General features: G+C 38.9%; 3 protein-coding genes across 3 annotated transcripts; 2 read left to right on the forward strand and 1 right to left on the reverse strand.

The window, feature by feature from the left end:
* Window positions 1-803: 803 nt before the first annotated feature.
* Window positions 804-16,292, reverse strand: LOC134225291 (uncharacterized). Its single transcript, XM_062705243.1, has 3 exons — window positions 15,999-16,292; window positions 975-1,144; window positions 804-914 (listed from the first exon to the last, which is right to left on the reverse strand). Exons 1-3 carry the CDS (start codon window positions 16,136-16,138, stop codon window positions 844-846), a joined length of 381 nt encoding a protein of 126 aa, XP_062561227.1. The 5' UTR covers window positions 16,139-16,292; the 3' UTR covers window positions 804-843.
* On the forward strand, window positions 3,033-3,759 carry LOC134220117 (larval cuticle protein 16/17-like). Its single transcript, XM_062699103.1, has 3 exons — window positions 3,033-3,311; window positions 3,372-3,536; window positions 3,611-3,759. The coding sequence occupies exons 1-3, from the start codon at window positions 3,160-3,162 to the stop codon at window positions 3,702-3,704; spliced, it is 411 nt and encodes a 136-aa protein (XP_062555087.1). The 5' UTR covers window positions 3,033-3,159; the 3' UTR covers window positions 3,705-3,759.
* Window positions 16,293-18,685: 2,393 nt separating the features above from the next.
* Window positions 18,686-19,358, forward strand: LOC134226171 (larval cuticle protein 9-like). Its single transcript, XM_062706766.1, has 3 exons — window positions 18,686-18,850; window positions 18,915-19,087; window positions 19,180-19,358. The coding sequence occupies exons 1-3, from the start codon at window positions 18,702-18,704 to the stop codon at window positions 19,251-19,253; spliced, it is 396 nt and encodes a 131-aa protein (XP_062562750.1). The 5' UTR covers window positions 18,686-18,701; the 3' UTR covers window positions 19,254-19,358.
* The last annotated feature ends 316 nt before the right edge of the window (window positions 19,359-19,674 follow it).

A 19,674-nucleotide genomic window follows, 5' to 3' on the forward strand; every position in this document is an offset into this window, starting at 1 on the left:
GATATATTGGTCTATTATTATTATTGTGATTTTTGCCACCAAAAACGTGAGGTGAGAGGTTTTTTATCCAGGTAAAAAAAATTTGACTTTAAAAAAGTACAAACCTAACTATTAATAGAATCGGTTATCTTTTATTCTACGTGAATAGAGGAGATACCCTCTTTTGTGGTTTTACCCATTAAATCAAAATTGCCCGTCTCGAGTGTTGCTTCCGTTCGCTTTTCCACCAAACGGTTAGAACTGGTATTTCTCCCGAAGTTAAAAAAGAACATGGTTTTCCCTAAATTGCATTGAATTAAAAATAAATCCAGCCAACCGGTTTTGTTTGTCTCTTTTCCAGTGTTTATTCCTGTCTTCAGGCAGAGGCTCAGTGATTATAATACTACCTTCCCGCTGACGACACTTTCGTGTTCCAGATTTGATCTTGTGCGGAGCATAATTTGTAGCTGTTTTTTTAATGGATGTGACGACGAGATGAGTTTCTGTTATAACAGGGACAGCATCCATGGTGGAAAGAGCAATGCCAATTAACCTCCTAACACGAGTAAAGGTTGTTGTTAGCGGAAAATACTGTCGAAAAGAACATTGGAGGGTACAGGGTGGTCAGTTGAATAGGATGATGAATTTGATCTCAATGCTGCCACTGAGTGAGGCAGGGTCAACGGAACTTGATCCGGATGGTCCAGTTTCAATCTTGTTGTTGGGATGTGTTATCTGGCATGCAGAGGGGGTTCGTTGCTTTGCGGATGTTGATGTTGAGTGATTAGATCAAAGGTTAAACACATGCGGCTTTCGGATGCAGGAAGTAATGTTTATTTTTTCAGCTAATTATTATATTTCCTTTTATCCGAGAAGGGAGATGAGTACTTTCGAATCAATGGAGTCTTCTACGAACGACCCTGTTGCGTTGGAAACTGTAATAATAATCCATTGTTAGTATAGAGTAGTGGATGTTCGAAGGAAATTATATTTACTAGAACTTCTTGCCCGATATCCTCGTTCATCTGCCGTGTAGGTGGTCTTGTAAAGAAGATTGTTCGGGCCAATAAAGGAGTATGAGCCTTCTTCTACAACAACTTCAACGCCATTCACTACTTTTCGGTAAGTTTTTCGTCGAACCATTGTACCGTCGGAAAGAACATGCCTGTGAGATATGAAAATCGATAAATAAAATAAATTATAGAATAAAAGGTTTAAAATAAAATCATGTGCAAAAATGTCAAACTAGGGTTCGTTTGCTGTTTAATTTGCATGACAGCCCCTTTCCAGAGGGGAAAGTGGTCTCGAATCACCACTGAAACATTTTCTGCCTTCCAAAACCACCAAATGCCAAATCTGGTTCCATTTTCATGATTTCCAGAAGTGGGAGGGATTTCGAACCATCATAAGAGCCTTCCCGGTCCCAAAAACCTCCGCATACAAATTTTCACGCCGATTGGTTCAGTAGTTTTCGAGTCTATGAAATATTACACTGACATCTATAACCTTACGCATACGTTCAATCAACCTATTTTAAGATTTTGTTTATTCCTCTGTTTGACTATCAATATTAAATAGATTTTTCTGTCGTCGTGTTGGCTTTCAACATCGAATATAGATGTTCATAAAAAATAGAGCATCCTCCTATTTTCTTCAATAATTTAATCAAAAAACAAGATTCGGTGCTTCAACTCTTCTTTTCTTCTTCTTCTTCTTCTTCTGCTTCTTCTTCTTCTTCTTTAATGGCTCTACATTCCAACTGGAACTTGGCCTGCTTTTCAACTTAGTATCCTATTAGCATTTTCTCAGTTTTCAATTGAAAGCTTTTCTATGCCCGCCATTGCATGAGTATGTATCTTGTGTAGCATTTTACACTATGCCCAGAGAGTCGAGAATGTTTCCAACCCGAAAACTACCCTAGACCGGATCGAGAATCGAACTCGCCATCTCCGGATTGGCAATCCTACGCCTTTGCTCGCATGGCTGCTGGAGACCCCATTCAACTCTTCTAACCAAAATTAATTTAATTCTGCCATGATCACAACATACATTATTTGGTACCAACCAGTATGAACTTGATTCATCTCATTTTCACTGCTTCACTCCACTGAGCAATCATCATCCCACCTGCGGATGATAATATAGTTATTTATGCTTATTCACAAAAAAACAGGAACGTGCGCGTTGAAAGGTTAATTGACTTTAGATTGCTCAATATCAGATGACAGTACCATGGATGCTGCCTCGTGTAGAGCATAAAAAACAGAAAACCTCAAGTCATGCTATGGAAACGAGATCAAAAATGTAGCACTGCTTGAAGGATGCGCTAGCCTGTGCGTATACGTTTACTTACAGGAAATTAGCCTAGCCTTACGAAATTAGGGGCACAAGCTAAACAGCTTTCTGTTATTGTTACATGGTGAAAGGAAGAAAAATTATCCACCTGAATGTAACAAGATCTGTGTCGTTTATTGTCCTTCTCATAAGTTGAGTCGGGATCATATTGCTACGGAAGTTCAGTTAAGTGTTAGCTATGTTAATTGAAATATAACAAATACGGTACATGATTTCGTTTTTGTAGAGAACATATATGCTCAGCACACCTGTTCAGCTTCCGAAATAACTGGATCGGATAATGCTCTTTTGGCGTTCAGACAATATTTCGGGTAACAGGGAGAAACCACAAACGATGGTAATCCCCTTTTTTGCGGCTGTGTTTCATAACCAAAGCGAATAGATAGTTGCATGCATGGTGACACTGTATCGGCAGATGTGTTTTGCTGTTTCACGGTGATGACTTGATTATTAAGATTCCATTTCCTTGAAGTCTTGATAGGATTGCATTATTCCCTTACATTGTTTCACTAATGCCATGACCAGGCGATTCTTGTGACGTCACGACTCATTGCATCGTTTCGATTTTTTCGGAGGCAGGTCTATTCAAGCGTGGAGGGCTAATAAAAACCGGTTTCATTGAAATGGAAATCATGCCCCGTTCGCTAATGTTTGGGATTTTTTTAGCATTTTTTTTGGAAGACCTAATGTCAGTTACTACGCTTATGGGACTCTTCTGCCTTCAGCGAGTATTGATGTGCTGGTGATCGAGACGGCATGGTTACTTCGAATGATATCGCTGAGATATAGAACGATCACTCTAGTACGATCATTTGCCTAAGAAAGATGAACATGGGGCTCCGTTTAGTTCGTGTTGTTTGGTTTGCTTTAGTTTTCTTACGGTTCGAACGTGCGCAAGGAAGCGAAAATGCTGAAGAAAGTGAAGTTGTTATCAATAACTATATCAACAGATTACACGAAAACAGTTATCTGCTATCGTAGGTGTTAGTATTTTTATTTCGTGAAAATGAAATCTGACTCGTTTTTTTTTATTGTAGATATACGCTGAGTGATGGTCAGTTTCGGTACGAAAGAGGGCGGTACAAAACATCTGTAGATAAAAGCAAAGAACCTGTGTGGTACGTGTCAGGCAGATATGGATATAAGTCCCCTGATGGTCAGCTGTTTCGATTTAGATATACAGCTGATGAGAACGGTTACAGGTAAAACTGAATAGTTCGAGTGGATGGGTAATGTAAATGTTGACTAATTGTGTTCTGCACTTGAATGCTTTCAGACAACATCAATTGACTGCTGATGAGAACTTCGAGAATGGGGGAATAGTTGGAAATAGAATTGATTTAAAAACCTTGACTTCGTTGGTTGGGTAATGGAATGTGATGCGTTAAATTGGTGCTAAACTAGTAATAAAATAAATGAACAAGATTGTTGGTTGTTAAAAATGTTCACTGGTTAAGTTTTATTTAGTCTTTAAGTCCACTTTCTATTATATTGGAATGTCTTTAAATATGCTCACTGAAGTGATTCAAATTTTGACTTTTTTGCCCCCCGATGCTTAAACGATTGCATTTGCCATTTTAATAATCCTCCTAAATTTTTAGCTAATTTGGATGTAATTTGAGTGAGCACGCGCGGTTTGAAGTTTGTATGAAAACAGTAACTTTTATGGATACCGTTCTCCAACGCTTCTCTTTAAGGTCTTAAAATATATAAGTACATCGGCAACATACGAAATTTCAAAAGGCAACAGGCCGTCTTTGTTGCGAAACGATTCGATGTTTAAAAGAAAAGTTATTAAGGAAATACTGAATCATGGGAAATTCAATTCAACGCGTAAAAGAATAACATCAATATCAATAATGAGTACTTTTGTTTTCTTCATTACTTTGCTTCCAAACGACAAATTGCTTCTCAACAACAACTGCCTTTCAGCTTGACAAGTATTCTGTGTAGTCAATGTGTTGATTTTATTTAAATAGTTCGTGGACCATTTCACGGAACGGTCTTTCACACAAGGGTCAGTTTCCATAGTAATTTCCATACAAACTTTAAATGACGTGTGCACAAATTAATTACATCTAAATTTGCAAAAAAATTTGAAGGATTATTAAAATGGCAAATGCAATCGTTCAAGCATCGGGGGGCAAAAAAGTCAAATTTGAATCAGTCTAATGCTCACGTAGTTAAGCTGGAATTATAATAATAATTAACCGTTGTGCGTTGCTTCCGTATTGAGTTGTGTGCACTTGAAAACGCGAGTACATTTAAATTTGGATTCCAGGAGGCTTGTCCTTAAACTGTGCAAGTAATGGCCACATGCCACAGCCGGGTCTGCGACGTTAGGCATAAGTACGTTAGGCATAAGGACGGTAGACATAAGTACGTTAGGCATAATGGACGTTTACAATGAAAGTCTAGAATAAAACCTCAAACTTTGGTGCATTGCTTCTTTTATCCTAATTATCTTTTTGTAATTTCAACATATTGACCTTCGATAATTTCTCGTACAACCAAAGGTATTTTATACTCTTATGTATTGATCCTGCAAATAAGGCGTTTAAAAGGAGTAACCAAAGTAAAAGCTACTATTAAGCCAAGGGCATTTGTTCAAGGTAGATCACCATCGGTATAATGCCGATTGGCTTGGAAGCATAATTCGGTCTTCTTCATGGCTTAGGCTATTCTTTAGTGACGTCTATTATGCCTAACGAACGACGTATATTATAAACTGGTAGACCCAACGAGCTTCGTTTAGCCTGAAACTGATTTGTTCTCTTGTTAGTTCTCGAACTATGCAAAAAATTCCGTTTCATTTGTATGGGCGTCCCTTTTTCCAGAAGGGGAGGGGTTTCGAACCACCACAGAAACATATCTTCCCTTCCAAAAACGCCACACGCCACACCATATTGGCAAAAAGCTATTCTTTTCTGGGGGGTCCATTAGCGTATCTACACGTTCGCCTTAGAAGCGAATAGTTATGGGTTCAATTCCCAGCCCCTTTCACCAAACCCTCGTCAGTCGCCGGATGCGTAGCCTATACGGTGGCGTATTGGGGAACGACCTTACCGTTACGACTGCCTGATGACGAATGACACATTGTTCTTCTCGGAGCCATTCCTCCAACGTACCCGGATAAATGGCAACCGAATTATGCAACAATCATTGGATTCACGACACGGACAAATGAACACAATGAACTCATGGTGAGATGAACCAGCAACAACTACAATGAATAATGGAATTCTAAAATTAGATTCTGTGTGGATAGACCTGTGCAGGAGTTCATCAAATTCACTCACCTGATGGATTTTGACATTTGAGCGGGTCGTCTTCTCGAACAAAAGTTCATTTTGCGTTCATTATGCGACCCGCTCAAACGTCATAATTTCTTGGGGGAGTTCATTTTGCGTTAGTCTATTCTGGCAGCAACATAGATCTCGGAACAGTAGCGGTTAAGTAACACAGAGTGCCTACCAAATACAGAGAGGAATAAAAAAACTATTTTTTTTCCACTTTTCGGGTAAAATGATATTGATTCATTAAAATATTGTTTTCTTTTTGACTTCCTCCGTTATATGGGACATGGACAAGACATAGTGGTACTTACTAACTTTTGCTCCTATAAGCGAATCCCATTGCACAATAGTTCACAAAGCCAAATCAGGTGGAAATAGTCATTTTGAGCCACAAATAGCAGAGTTAGAAAAAAACTTTGTTCTACAAAGTTGTTCTTCAAAGTAAGGGCATTATTCGGGTTTCGATGAAAATTAGTGTGGTCCTTATTTTCGTTAAATAAAAAAAAACAACTTTTTTTATTTGCAGGAATAAATATTTTTCTGTAAAATTGTAGCCCAGCTTATTCTAATCATTTCACTAAAAAATGTTTTTTAAGCTCTTAAATTTACGGAATTAGAGCATTTTTCTCATTTAAACTTGGGGTGGTCCCCAAAAAAGCAGTTTTTCCTTTCTAACTTTTTTTATTTCAAATTTCTCAGTAAAGTCGTTTTCAGACGAGTTTTAGAGTTTTTTAAAAAGCAATATTTTTCCCATAACTTTCGAGCCCATTGAACAATACCGATCTATGTTCAATGATAAAAAATGGGACAGAAATCCCCGTGGAAAGCAACTTGTTGCGAGCAAACCGGTCAACGATAAGTTCCCGAAAGAAAAAAGAGCTCACTTTACCTTCTCGAGCTTAGTCGTTTAGTATGTGACATTAAGGGTCATTGGGGCTTTTTCATAAAATCGTCTTTAGAATGAAAATAGAGTATTTTCTACATACCTTAGGGTACGAGAAATGCAAAAATCAACAAATTCAAATCGATGTAACTCAAGATAAAAAAAACACCTCTCTGATTTTTTGATATGATGAACTTTAAGTAAACCCTTTTTGAAATGATGGGAAAAGATATAATTTATGTCTGCGCCATCCAGAGATATTGCCATTTTAAGAAATGCTTATTTTCTAAGTAAAATACAAAATAACTTCAAACCGCACGAGCTCACTCAAATTACATCCAAATTAGCTAAACATTTAGGAGGATTATAAAAATGGCAAATTAACCGTTTAAGCATCGGGTGACAAAAAAGTCTAAATTTGAATCACTCTATTAGACATCCTAGGCCATCCAAACTTTCCTTGAGTTCAGGACTTGAAATCTACTTTTTTTCGTTACTCAAAGTTTATTTGAGTATTCAATCTTGATCATTACATCTTATAGAAGGTGATGAAAACACTGCAAGGTATATGGGTATGCGATAACACACTTTTTCCTGGCGAAACGGAACGAAATTTGAAGGGTTCATATCGCTTCGAAAAAAAACGAAACATATTTTTTTTCCGTGGATTCGAAATGAAACGAAATTGAGGTCCAATTTGATTCGAAATTTGATGAAACGAAGTTTTTATTTTTTTCGCGGTATTTTTGTTGAATTATTATTTTTAAAGGGTGTACGGAATCAAATTGCATCACTTTCAAAAGTCGATAACATTTCGCCTCCTGGGCTGATTTTAACGAAATTTTGCGGAAAACGGCTTTAGCATATGTTGTTCATACTGCGTGAATTTCATCACGAAAAGTAGTTTCATAAATACAGTCGAAGGTACAGGACGTGTGTAAATAAATCTTGCGCAGTCACTGCTATATTCTACATCAGTGGTCCCCAGCCTGCTTACTATCGAGGGCCACACAGCAATTTTGAACTGTTGAAGCGGGCCGCGGTTTATTTGTAATTTTTGTTTATAAATAATATGATAATTATCATTCCGAATTGAATTTTGAAGTATAATACAATGTAATCAAAGAATCTGTTTAAAAAACATACTTGTAGGGGCATTACATTCTACAGTGTAGCTGAGTTTAAGTTCATATTACACACTTCTACGATAGCGGACTTAGCGTGAAATTTTAGTTTTGCAACAAAATCTCCTTTGCTTTACCAAACAAAAATCTGTCGACCGATTCTAAGAGTTTGAACTGTTTTTATCCTCGATGATTGTTGTTGCAAATAACGACAGCATGTTTGAAACGTGCTTCTGAAGCCATGTGAACTTACCAGCAGTACTAATTTTCTGACTTTTTGACGTAGAATTACGTCTTTCGGTAGGATAGGGGGTCATTCCAAAATTTCAAATTTGGAACCGTCACGAAAAGAGGCCAGGAAGTAAAAGCCAATAACCCAGCCGTTTTTCAACGGATTCTGGATATTTTGGTATGAATCGAACAATTAACTCTTTAAGATTTCATACTACTATTGTAAATAATTGATAAAATACATTTAACTATTGAAAATCCAATTTCGACACGTAGTGTTCAAATTTCACAATCACAGTAAATTGCCTACATTTCGGCTATATCCATCCGCAATGAACATGCACAAAAAATTGAATTTCGCATCCACAATGGAACTATACGTAATTCTACGTTCAATTTGCGGTCGTGTATTTGATACAACCTTCTACATTTTCGATCTGAGATATTCAAACGGAATTACACCTGCATTACCCGACGTGTCGACTCGTTTATTACATCGTTTTTCAAGGAAAATGCTTATCAGGAAAAAGACTCAGTAACGGGCCGGAACGTCGGACTCTGCAAATGTAAACCCGTTTGAATGTCTCAAACTAACTAATTCAGAAAATGAGAACAATTATCCCAGTCGAACTACAATCACTTACTAGCAGTATTGAATAGAAAATTGAGTAAATCTGAACTCTGAACTGTTTACCGTGTTTCCATTATTTCTAAGTAACAGGGTTGGTCATTTCTCACACTTCGTCTTGAAATGTGTAGAGAATTTACAAATAAAGAGAAGTGTATTGATTCACACTCGAGAGCGTTCACACGTACGTGTGATTGAAGCCAAGAGAAACATGATCGATAAAGAGTGAGAACATTTTCGGTCGCGTGTGTTTTGATATTGTGTACAAAATGGCCTATGTTTAGGCGCTCACAACAGCGTATTTACATGGAAGATTTAGAATATAGCCTTAATGTATGCATTTTGGTAAACAGCAAATTACCATTTTCCTGTACTCTTTACACTTGTGGACTTGTGCGACGAAGAGTGGATACTACGCACGCTCCTTCATACAAAGATAAAGTGTATTTCTGCACAATACACTCGGATAACAGATCGAGAAAAGAGAAGTTTTTACACCTTCTCTTGAATACTCCTCAGAGCGAACCAACCCTGCTAAGTAATTGAATTTTCCGGAAACCTTTTCTTTATCATCCCAACTAATAGCAGCATGACAAAATCTTGATTTCGTTGAACATTTTTCTTAGTGTGAAGTACGTTAACATGTCGCATTTTCAGGAATTATAAATCAAGCTATTTTTAATCGAATTTTGCCACAACTTAACTTATTTTGAAGAAGGTAAGAATTCATATTATGGTGCAATGTATGACAACATTATTTTTACCTAAAAACGTTGTATATTCAGCGCCAAAAATACCATCAAAGTATGTTGCCGTTAGTCTTCATAGCATGTATGAAGTGAGAAATTCATTTAATCATGCTGATAAAAAGATTCTTGGTTTATATGTTTCTTGAACATCATAATGATGTGAACTTGACTACCCAGCCAGAGTACAACGAAAAACTGGACACAATGAAAGCTATTCCTAGATGTGATGTTTGTCAATGGGCCACATGTAGTGTATATTCTGAAAACCTTCGCGGGCCGCAGGAAAAGGCTTCAAGGGCCGCATGCGGCCCGCGGGCCGCACTTTGGGGATCACTGTTCTACATCTTATGAAAAGACGTTAGTAATCCAATTTTATGCCATTGACCCCAAAATCACCAGAATTGCAGCCGATCGAAAGAGACTGGTCTGGAATGAAAATACGAGCCTCGGAAGCCTCCAAAATTTATCACTACGGAGCATAAAATGCTGATTTGGCCTTTCGCGTCAACATTTCGTATTGGTTATTAACTTAACTCCAACGTCAACATTTTCGATTATTTGACTAGGGGAAATGACGGCTTTGGCAGGTTTTGTTCTATTATTGGCAGGGGGTTTTTTATGACTGACTAGGCTCAAATTTGGCCTAAACATTCTTTGCATATCAAAGCATATTGTGGCCAAATTTCATAAAATTTGGTCGACAAAAACCCCCCTGCCAATAATAGAACAAAACCTGTCAAAGCCGTCTTTCCCCCTAATACAGGTAAACTTTCCAAAAAAATTTCGTTTTTGTCGCTTCTTTAGTAGAAAAAAAATCAGAAAAATAAGGAAAGCGCTGAAATCTTCTTTTGGATTGATATTCGCTAGATTTTGGGAGAGTATCAATCTCATTGTTCAGGCCGGTTCACACTGCAGCACATTTTTGATTTTTTGTTTTCGATTCTTGTAATAGTTAGAGGCGTCAAAAATATGGTTTCTTTGGGAAAGTTGACTTTAATTTAGTTAAATGATCGACTGAAACCATAAAATGAATTATTTTTTTGTTGGGATAGATTACAGGCTGAAAAATGTTGGAGGTTTGTTGGAAGGGATCAATGGTGCGAACGTTTAGAGGTAATCATATCATCTACCAGAGCTGTGGCACCACACACGAGCTGGGAACAACTTTCATAGTAATGGGCGATATACGAAGGCGCGTGATCGGGTGGTGGTCGACCAATGAGAGAATGTGCAGGTTGATGATCAAAGGCCGGTTCTCCAACATCAGCATAATCAAAGTCCATAGCCCACACTCCGGAAGCACTGTGATGATAAGGACGCATTCTACGCGCAGCTGGAACGTGAGTACGACAGCTGCGCAAGCCACGACGTCAAAATCATCATAGGAGATTTGAACGCTCAGGCCAACCTGAGGAGGAGTTTAGACCGACTATTGGGAAATTCAGCGGTCACCGGCTGACGAGCGAAAACGACTACCGTCGTGCGGGGTTTCTTTTGATAAATCGGGGGCTACTTTGGACATTTTGAAACAAGAATTGTAACGTAAATTACTATCAAATCGCCATTATTACCATTCGGGTGTCTTGTTGATAGTTGGATGCTAACTTTCTGTTTCAAATTTGGTATTTTTTTTCGCTTAATTTTTTCAGAAAATCTAAAATCCAGAGTAGCCCCTGAAGCCAAAAGAAGCCCCGCACGACGGTAATTGATTTCGCCGCCTCCAAGAATATGCCCAGTTAACATTTTGATACGTATAGCTTTTGATATAAGTTGTCATATACAAGCAAGACAACTTGTATATAATGCACTGAATCACTATATACCTACTAAAGTGGAGGCCATATGCGTACTAAACAACGACTTTCTTAAGTTTTCGTAAGCATTATTACGATCTAGTAAACATTCAAAAAAATAATTGTAAACAACCATGTCTCGAACATTTGACCTTTGGATTATCTAGATGAAACTCTAATGTTGACTAAGATATTCCAGTATACGATGTCTATTACATTTATACGATTCGAGAATCACGTTGTTCTACGTATAAATGTAGCTTGAGTTTTATATGGAAACTGTTTGTAATTTTCCGATAATGTTCATACATAAAACGATTACGCAGCATTCCAAACGATTCTTCCGACATATAAACGATGATGAAATGTCAACATCAGTGAAATTTTATTTCGCCATGTTTACCTCTGAGTTATTCTTATTTGGTTGAAGTTTAGTTGTTTTGATCGATGGTTGGCAGTGGTACGGAGTGCAAATCGTTAGGATCAATGGAATGGAATTAAATAACAGCATTTATGGAATGGAATTCAATTACATCGAATGGAGTGAAGTTAGTAGAAATGAAATTTATATTATCGCTGAGATACAGTGGGTTTTGACCAACGCGCTGAAATGAAAACTATATACGTACAAAGCTCATCCGTATACGATTTTCCTGGCACCACGTATGTGGATATACGATATTTGCGATTCAATCAGGTTAACCGGATATTGTTTATATCGTTTAAGGACTTTTTTGGACACAATCGTAAATATTCCATACGCAGGAATTACATACGATAGTAATCATATTTGGGTTATCTTTATAAGTAATCATATACCTGTGCGATAAAAAACTGCAGTATATGCGATCAAATATCTATTTAAATATACGATCAGTGGTTGACTGGGTGGCCATTCGCAGCACCTGCTTCCAACACAGCCTCCCGTATCGGTACACCTGGAAATCACAAGTGCAGACAGAATCATAAATCGACCACGTTCTGATTGATGGACGGCACTTCTCCGACATTATCGACGTCAGGACATATCGTGGCGCTAATATCGACTCTGACCACTATCTGGTGATGGTTAAACTGCGCCCAAAACTATCCGTCATCAACAATGTTCGGTATCGACGACCGCCGCGGTACGACCTAGAGCGACTGAAGCAACCTGATGTCGCCACTGCATACGCGCAGCATCTCGAGGCAGCGTTGCCGGAAGAGGGTGAGCTCGATGGGGCCCCTCTTGAGGACTGCTGGAACACAGTCAAAGCAGCCATTAACGACGCAGCGGAGAACAACGTCGGGTATGTGGGACGAAGTCGACGGAACGATTGGTTCGACGAAGAGTGCAGATAGATTCTGGAGGAGAACGCACAGCGCGGGTGGTCGCGCTGCAGAAAGGTACCCGGCAGAATGTGGAACGTTATAGACGGAAGCGGAGACAGCAGATCCGCCTTTTTCAGGAGAAGAAACGCAGCTTGAGAGAAGCAGATTGCGAGGAGATGGATCAGCTGTGCCGTGCTCAAGAAACACCCAAGTTCTATCAGAAGCTCAACTCATCCCGCAAAGGCTTCGTAATGCGAGCCGAAATCTGCAGGGATAAGGAGAGAAGCATCTTGACGGACGAACATGTGGTGATCTGAAGGTGGAAGCAGCAATACGAGGAACATTCGAATGGCGCTGAGAGTACAGGCGGTGAAAGTCAAGGCAGCGGAGGAGAAGACTACGTCAGTTCAGCAGACAATGGAAGCCAACCAGCCCCCACCTTGAGGGAAGTTAAGGATGCCATCCATCAGCTAAAGACCAATAAAGCAGTTGGTAAGGATGGTATCGGAGCTGAGCTCATCAAGATGGGCCCGGAAAAGCTAGCCACTTGCCTGCACAAACTGATAGTCCAAATCTGGGAAACTGAACAGCTACCGGAGGAGTGGAAGGAAGGGGTCATATGCCCCATCTACAAGAAAGGCGACAAGCTGGAGTGTGAGAACTTTCGAGCGATCACCATCGTTAATGTCGCCTACAAAGTGATATTCCATATCATCTCTCGACGTCTTTCACCATTATTGAATGAGTTCGTGGGAAGTTACCAAGCCGGCTTCGTTAACGGCCGCTTGGCAACTGACCAGATCTTTACTGTACGGCAAATACTTCAAAAATGCCGTGAATACCAGGTCCCAACGCACCATCTGTTCGTTGATTTCAAGGCGGCTTAGAACTATGGAAAATTATGTACGAGAACAGCTTCCCTGGGAAGCTTACCAGACTGATCAAAGCAACGGTGGATGGTGTGCAAAACTGTGTGAAGATTTCGGGCGAACACTCCAGTTCGTTCGAATCGCGCCGGGGACTAAGACAAGGTGGCCTGTTGTTCAACATTGTGCTAGAAGGTGTAATGCGGAGAGCCGAGTGGAACAGCCGGGGTACGATTTTCAAAAGATCCAGTCAATTTATTTGTTTTGCGGATGACATGGAAATTGTCGGCCGAACATTTGCAAAGGTGGCAGAGCTGTACAGTACACCCGCCTGAAACGTGAAGCAATAAAAGTTGGACTGGTAGTGAATGCGTCGAAGACAAAGTACATGCTTGTGGGCGGAACCGAGTGCGACAGGGCCCGCCTGGGAAGCAGTGTCACGATAGACGGGGATACTTCGAGGTGGTCAAGGAGTTCGTCTACCTTGGATCCTTGCTAACGGCTGATAACAATGTTAGTCGTGGAATACGAAGGCGCATCATCTGTGGAAGTCGGGCCTACTACGGGCTCCAGAAGAAACTGCGGTCGAAAAAGATTCGCCACCGCACCAAATGTGTCATGTACAAGACGCTAATAAGAGTGGTTGTCCTCTACGGACATGAAACATGGACAATGCTCGAGGAGGACTTGCAAGCACTCGGAGTATTCGAGAGACGGGTGCTTAGGACCATCTATGGCGGTGTGCAAGAAGACGGTGTGTGGCGGCGAAGAATGAACCATGAGCTCGCCCTACTCTACGGCGAACCCAGTATCCAGAAGGTAGCTAAAGCCGGAAGGGTACGATGGGCAGGGCATGTTGCAAGAATGCCGGACAGCAATCCTGCAAAGATGGTGTTCGCTTCCGATACGGCAGGTACAAGAAGACGTGGAGCGCAGCGAGCGAGGTGGGTAGACCAGGTGCAAAACAACTTGGCGAGCGTGGGGCGCATTCGAGGATGGAGAGATACGGCCTCGAACCGTGTATTGTGGCGTCAATTTGTTGAACTGTTTAGAAGTAGACTAAGTAAATAAAATGAATGGTTGAACGTATATCCAAGCTTGGAGCGACGAAAATAGCTAAAATGGTGGTTGTAGATAGCAAAATATGAACTCAAGTGCGGCTTGGATGACCCGGAATATCTTAAAACCACCTTTCCACGTCTCCTGGTCTTCTGAAGTATGTTATGGACATAGTAGAATGTATATCCAAGCTTCTAGGCAAAAAAACGAGTGTCGTGGCTGTAGACAGCAAGTACTGAACTCAAGGAAAGTTTGGATGACTCAGGATATCCCAAAACCATCTTACCATGTCTCTTGGTCTTCACGAATATGGTATGAACATATTTGGAATGACGAAAAATCTAGAGTCGTGGTTGTAGATCGCAAGTTCTGGACTCAATGACGCTTTATGATGCTATTATTATTCTTTAGAAATATGTTATGGATAGGGTTAATATATATCCAACCCAAAAGTGATGGAAAAAGCTCGCATGATAATTATAAATAGCAAGTTCTGTACTCAAGGATAGTTTATAAACTAATCTAAAGATGATCTAGTAGATCCCGAAACAATATTTTCCAACTTGTTTTGTCATTTTCCATGAATTTATTAATTCCGAAAACAATGAAACACATCAAATTTACTGGGTAATACCGCTTAGAAAAATTTGAGTCTGAAAGGGTTAAATTAGGATTGTCACCAACACATCACTAGTCAGGTTGATTAAACTTGCTAACCTCATGAAGATCCAAACCCTCGGATCGAAACGTTGGCAATGATTTGAAATTATCAACATTTTCAAGTGACTGAAAGCCGAAAATCCTGATTACTAGAAACTAATCCAGTCGAAATGCTTAAAGCAACAACATCACCAAACTTTGGGTGAGCAAAAGAGGTCGATGATACGAAGGTTAATGTTGGAATCATATTAGGTATACGCTTTCTGCTAAGCTAAAACTAAATAAGTTTCTAGCCATACTGAAATCATTTCTCGTATACGTAAAGGCTATATGTTCATACCGAAAACAAACATTTTATAGAAGGCCCGGAGACCCATTGAGGCCCGGAGACGAATTGAGGTGATGGATGTCTGTGTGTGTGTATGTATGTGCGTGAGTATGTCTGTGCGTAAAAAAAACTCAATCATTTTCGGACACTTAGCCTCAGCCGAACTACTTGCGTCAAGTTTCACCAACGGGAAAGCATGTCCCATTGTTTCCGATTGAAAATTGGCCTTTCATTTGAATCAAAAGTTACGACCAAAATACTAATTTCAAAACCAGGAAAATAGAAAAAAATCACTTTTTTTCGGCACTTATGCTCATCCGATTGACAGGAAGTTTTACAATGAATATGAATAAATGTGAAAAATAAGACTTATGCGCCCATTAGTTTTAATTCAGACTTTTTTATATGCCTCTCAATCCCTTTGAACGAACGAGAAAGGCATCATCACAGCTAGGTGGATTAATTATAATTTGTTCTTTCAAATCGGCACTTGCACCCCAAGCTTTGAAATTGTAAACTGTCTTTCTTATTTATAGATTAAAGGAACACGAGATTATTGTTGTAGAATAATTTAATTAATTGGCATCATGTTGTCATCGTTAGGATTTATTAGGTCTTGATTGGCTAACCTAAAATATGGCACCATCTCGACCTGTTTTTTATACAGCCCCAATAAATCTTTCCAAATAATGCCGTATCATAATATTTCAAAATACTCAGCTTGTAGCCCACTTACAAATAGATTGTTCCATTGCCTTCCTTTTCGTTGAGAATGGAATCGATTTCAATATTCTGATAGTTATCATTCGTCGGACGGGAGCTTACTTTCACCCAAATAATCACAAGAACGTAAATACACAATGGCACTACTTTCATGCTTCCGTCTGGATTTTTATTTTTCTTCAAACAATACTTTCGTTTAACACCTATAATAAAATTCCACAACTTTGAAAATTAAATCCTTGCTATACACATCGTTAAGCAATTTTCTTCGATTTTGAAAATACTTCCTACTTCCTAGAATGTGTAAAGCGTAAAATTAAAACACGATGCCTTTTTTCGACACCCGCTCTATCGATTCGCTTAATCGATACTATTGATGCATGCGAAGGGGCACCACTGACGCATCCCAGTGATGTACGCGCATCGTCTCGCTGGTGCGAATGTAGGCGGAATGGACATTCACAAGGTGTGTTGATATGGAAAAATATAATCAGATTACAACGGGGGAATTACAAGTGCGGGAAAATGCACACCGCTCTACATGGTAAATTTTATTGTTGAATATGTTTTACTTAACTACATATATTAGGTAAATATTTTAGGCTTCTGGGTTTTGAACATTTATTACGGTTTATGCCGATAACTCCGACAACCAAAGGATCCAAATATTCGGCATTGAAAAAAAGCATCTAGAAAATATATTAATAGCTCTTGATAAAAGGTTTCGGAGAGGATAAATATAACGGTGTTCGACAACACATTTAAACAATCGGTTCGGAGTAATGTCATTTCTATGGTTTAAAAGATATCTTATGTTTAAATTCAGTAGCATTAACCACTATGGATCCGTCGACCTTCTATCATTATGTTATTGTTAATTTTTTGCCCATACTGTAGATGTATCTTCCAAAGAGATGCGCCGCGCTCTTATTTTTTTTTGCAGCATAAAAAACTAACCATCATCAATCTATGTTGAGAGATACCTCCATCGTTCACTCTCGGAGGATCTCTGGATGACGATGAGCATTGTTGAAACTGGTTTCCGTATCATTTGATGGTCCATTCGTATGACCGTCTGCCTTGGGTTAAGTCAGTGCGTTCTTCTCTGCTCAAGCGGTGAATTGCCGGTAACGAGTATTGTATGGTACCGGGTTCTTATTTTACGCTTTTATGACCAAACAACTGTGATTTAAAGAATTCCTAGAAAGAAGAATTGATTTCGTTATTCAAATTTGCAAGGCGATGACGGTGTCTCAGTATGTGGTATAATTATAAAGGATGAATATTAAAGCTGATTTTAGCCAATCGTTATACTTCATAGTACGATATTTCGAAATTAAAACGAAACCATCATCCTAATTGTAACAATCTGTGAACATCTCATGATGATCTAGGAATAGAGACTTAGGTAAGTAGGGGAACTGCACCTGAAAAACATCTCCGGTGTTCAGCTCACAAAGCAATGAAAAGGAACTTGTTTCCTATTTTTGTGATTTTTTTCAGCAATGAGCACGCATGATTACAAAAAGAAGCGACGGAACTGGTGACGTATTTCTTTTTTCGCAGTGAGATGAATATTTGTTCAGTGAGATGGAGATCGGAACATTCCCCCTATACTTAATATTGATCCATAAACTCCTAAATTTCTTTTTGTACCTATGTTTTTTTTTAATTTAATTATTTTAATTAATAATTCACAGAAGGCCAAAACATGATAAAACTTAATTGAATGGCGAGTGAACGCTTTGTGTCAGAATCCTAGTGTCAGAAATGCCTGGACCTTTGGAGTGTCCGTTTATTAAGTGCTGATCTAATAAAGTAAACTTTTTCTCGTTTTTATTGGCATTACATCCCCCACTGGGACAATGCCGCCTTGTATTAAGGACAAGCCTCCCAGAATCCAAAACTAAATGTACTCACGTTTTCAATATGGACCTTCAATACACTAGCAATGGCAGTGGCGAGTGCATTCAGTTTTAGATTCCGGGAGGCTTGACCTTAAGCACTCCCACAGTTATTAACTAAGTACGAGGTTTCTGAGCCAAGTTTAGGCTAAAACGATGATACTTTTATGCCCAGGGAAGTCGAGAAAATTTCCAGAATTGTTTTGCTTGGTAGCCGGGCATCTAACCGCACGGGTAAGAAATGTCCAATAAAGTATACTGATCCCCTAAAACATAGTATCGTGCATAACGCGTGTCATTACACCTTGAATGTGCAATGTGCACAATGTGCAAAGACGTTCCCTTCATCAATCTTAATGAAGCGGGAAATGGATCGCTTCTGCTTTTAAAAATGTGATCAGGTGAATAATTTATCCAGCGAACCTGTTGTTAGTTCAATGCCCTACGTCAAGCATCCCCGTCGTCTTTTTGCTGGGTTTTCTTAGGAAAACTTATTTGCGATGGATTATCTCTTTAAATTTTTGCTCTATCTAGTATAAGGTACAAAGGAGCATGATGTCGATGATCTGTATATGTATACCTACTTCAATTACAAAGTGAATCAAATCTATCAATACACCAACTTGATGATCTGTATGATCATAGATATTTTGAAGATTTTGTAACCGCTGTAGCAAGTTGAAATAAAAAAAAACTCTGTTCGGTTAGCCCCAGTCCACCGTAATGCTCGGGACCAGTCCTTGTCCACCGCATGATGCGGTAAAAACTGGTAAATTAGTGCCGTAGTAGTCGGTGGCATAAGCTCTGTGAAGATGGATCAAACGTGTTTCGTCGCAGTGATCTTGACCTTTTTGTTATGCTTGGTACATCCAGCTGCTCCAGAAGTCAAAGAAGCTGACTCCAACAACCTGAAGGTGGTATCAGAAAGCAACAATTACGCCACTAATGAGTTCGATTGGAGGTTTGCTTAAATAAATGATCTCATTGTAGTTGTGTACAATTTGAGGGTGTTTTTTCTATTTCAGTTATGGATTGGATGATGGTCGTGAAGTTCGTTCAAACGCTTATAAAAAGCAGCTGACAGACGGTCGAGAAATTTTGGTTATAACCGGGTTGTATAGTTATATAGCATCCAATGGAGTAAAGTATACCATCACGTACTATTCAGACGAAAATGGTTATCATCCAACTGTTGTCGGTAAGTTAATAAAATAATTTGATTAAATCAGTTAATGAGAGTCATTTGTCATTTGAATTCTATAAAAATCTAATGTTTCTATTCTTTAACAGTTGGTGATAAACCTTCATATACTGTTGAGCTGCAGCATATCGATTCAAGACTTTTAGCTTCGCTAGTTGGATAATACAGATTGACCTTCGGAAGCAGCAGAAGTATTTTGTAATGATAATTTGAAAACTTTCAAGTAATAAGAGTTAATTATACAACAAAAAAGTTAAACTAGTATGAATTTCTGTTTGGTTTTAGTTTAGTTTGTTGCTGTAGAATGGTTTGAAAAAAAAAGTTTTAATCAAATTAGGGTATATGGCTCAAACTTTGGCCTAATGTGCTGTGGTTGAGCACATTTATTGTTGTAAATCTTCATATATTGAAGCACGAACCAAAATTATACCAGCCTCAATTTTAAGCCCATGAAAGGTTGGTTCATTATTCACTATAAATTGTTTGTAAAAGCCAGGTAGGCAATTGTGCTGCTTAAAATCAAAATCGTTAGCTGTAGTATGGCAACGAGTGCTCCAAATATTGTCCCAAAAAAGTTTTGGGTA

The sequence above is a fragment of the Armigeres subalbatus genome, chromosome 3, assembly GCF_024139115.2.
Source record: "Armigeres subalbatus isolate Guangzhou_Male chromosome 3, GZ_Asu_2, whole genome shotgun sequence".
Classification (NCBI taxonomy): Eukaryota; Metazoa; Arthropoda; class Insecta; order Diptera; family Culicidae; genus Armigeres; species Armigeres subalbatus.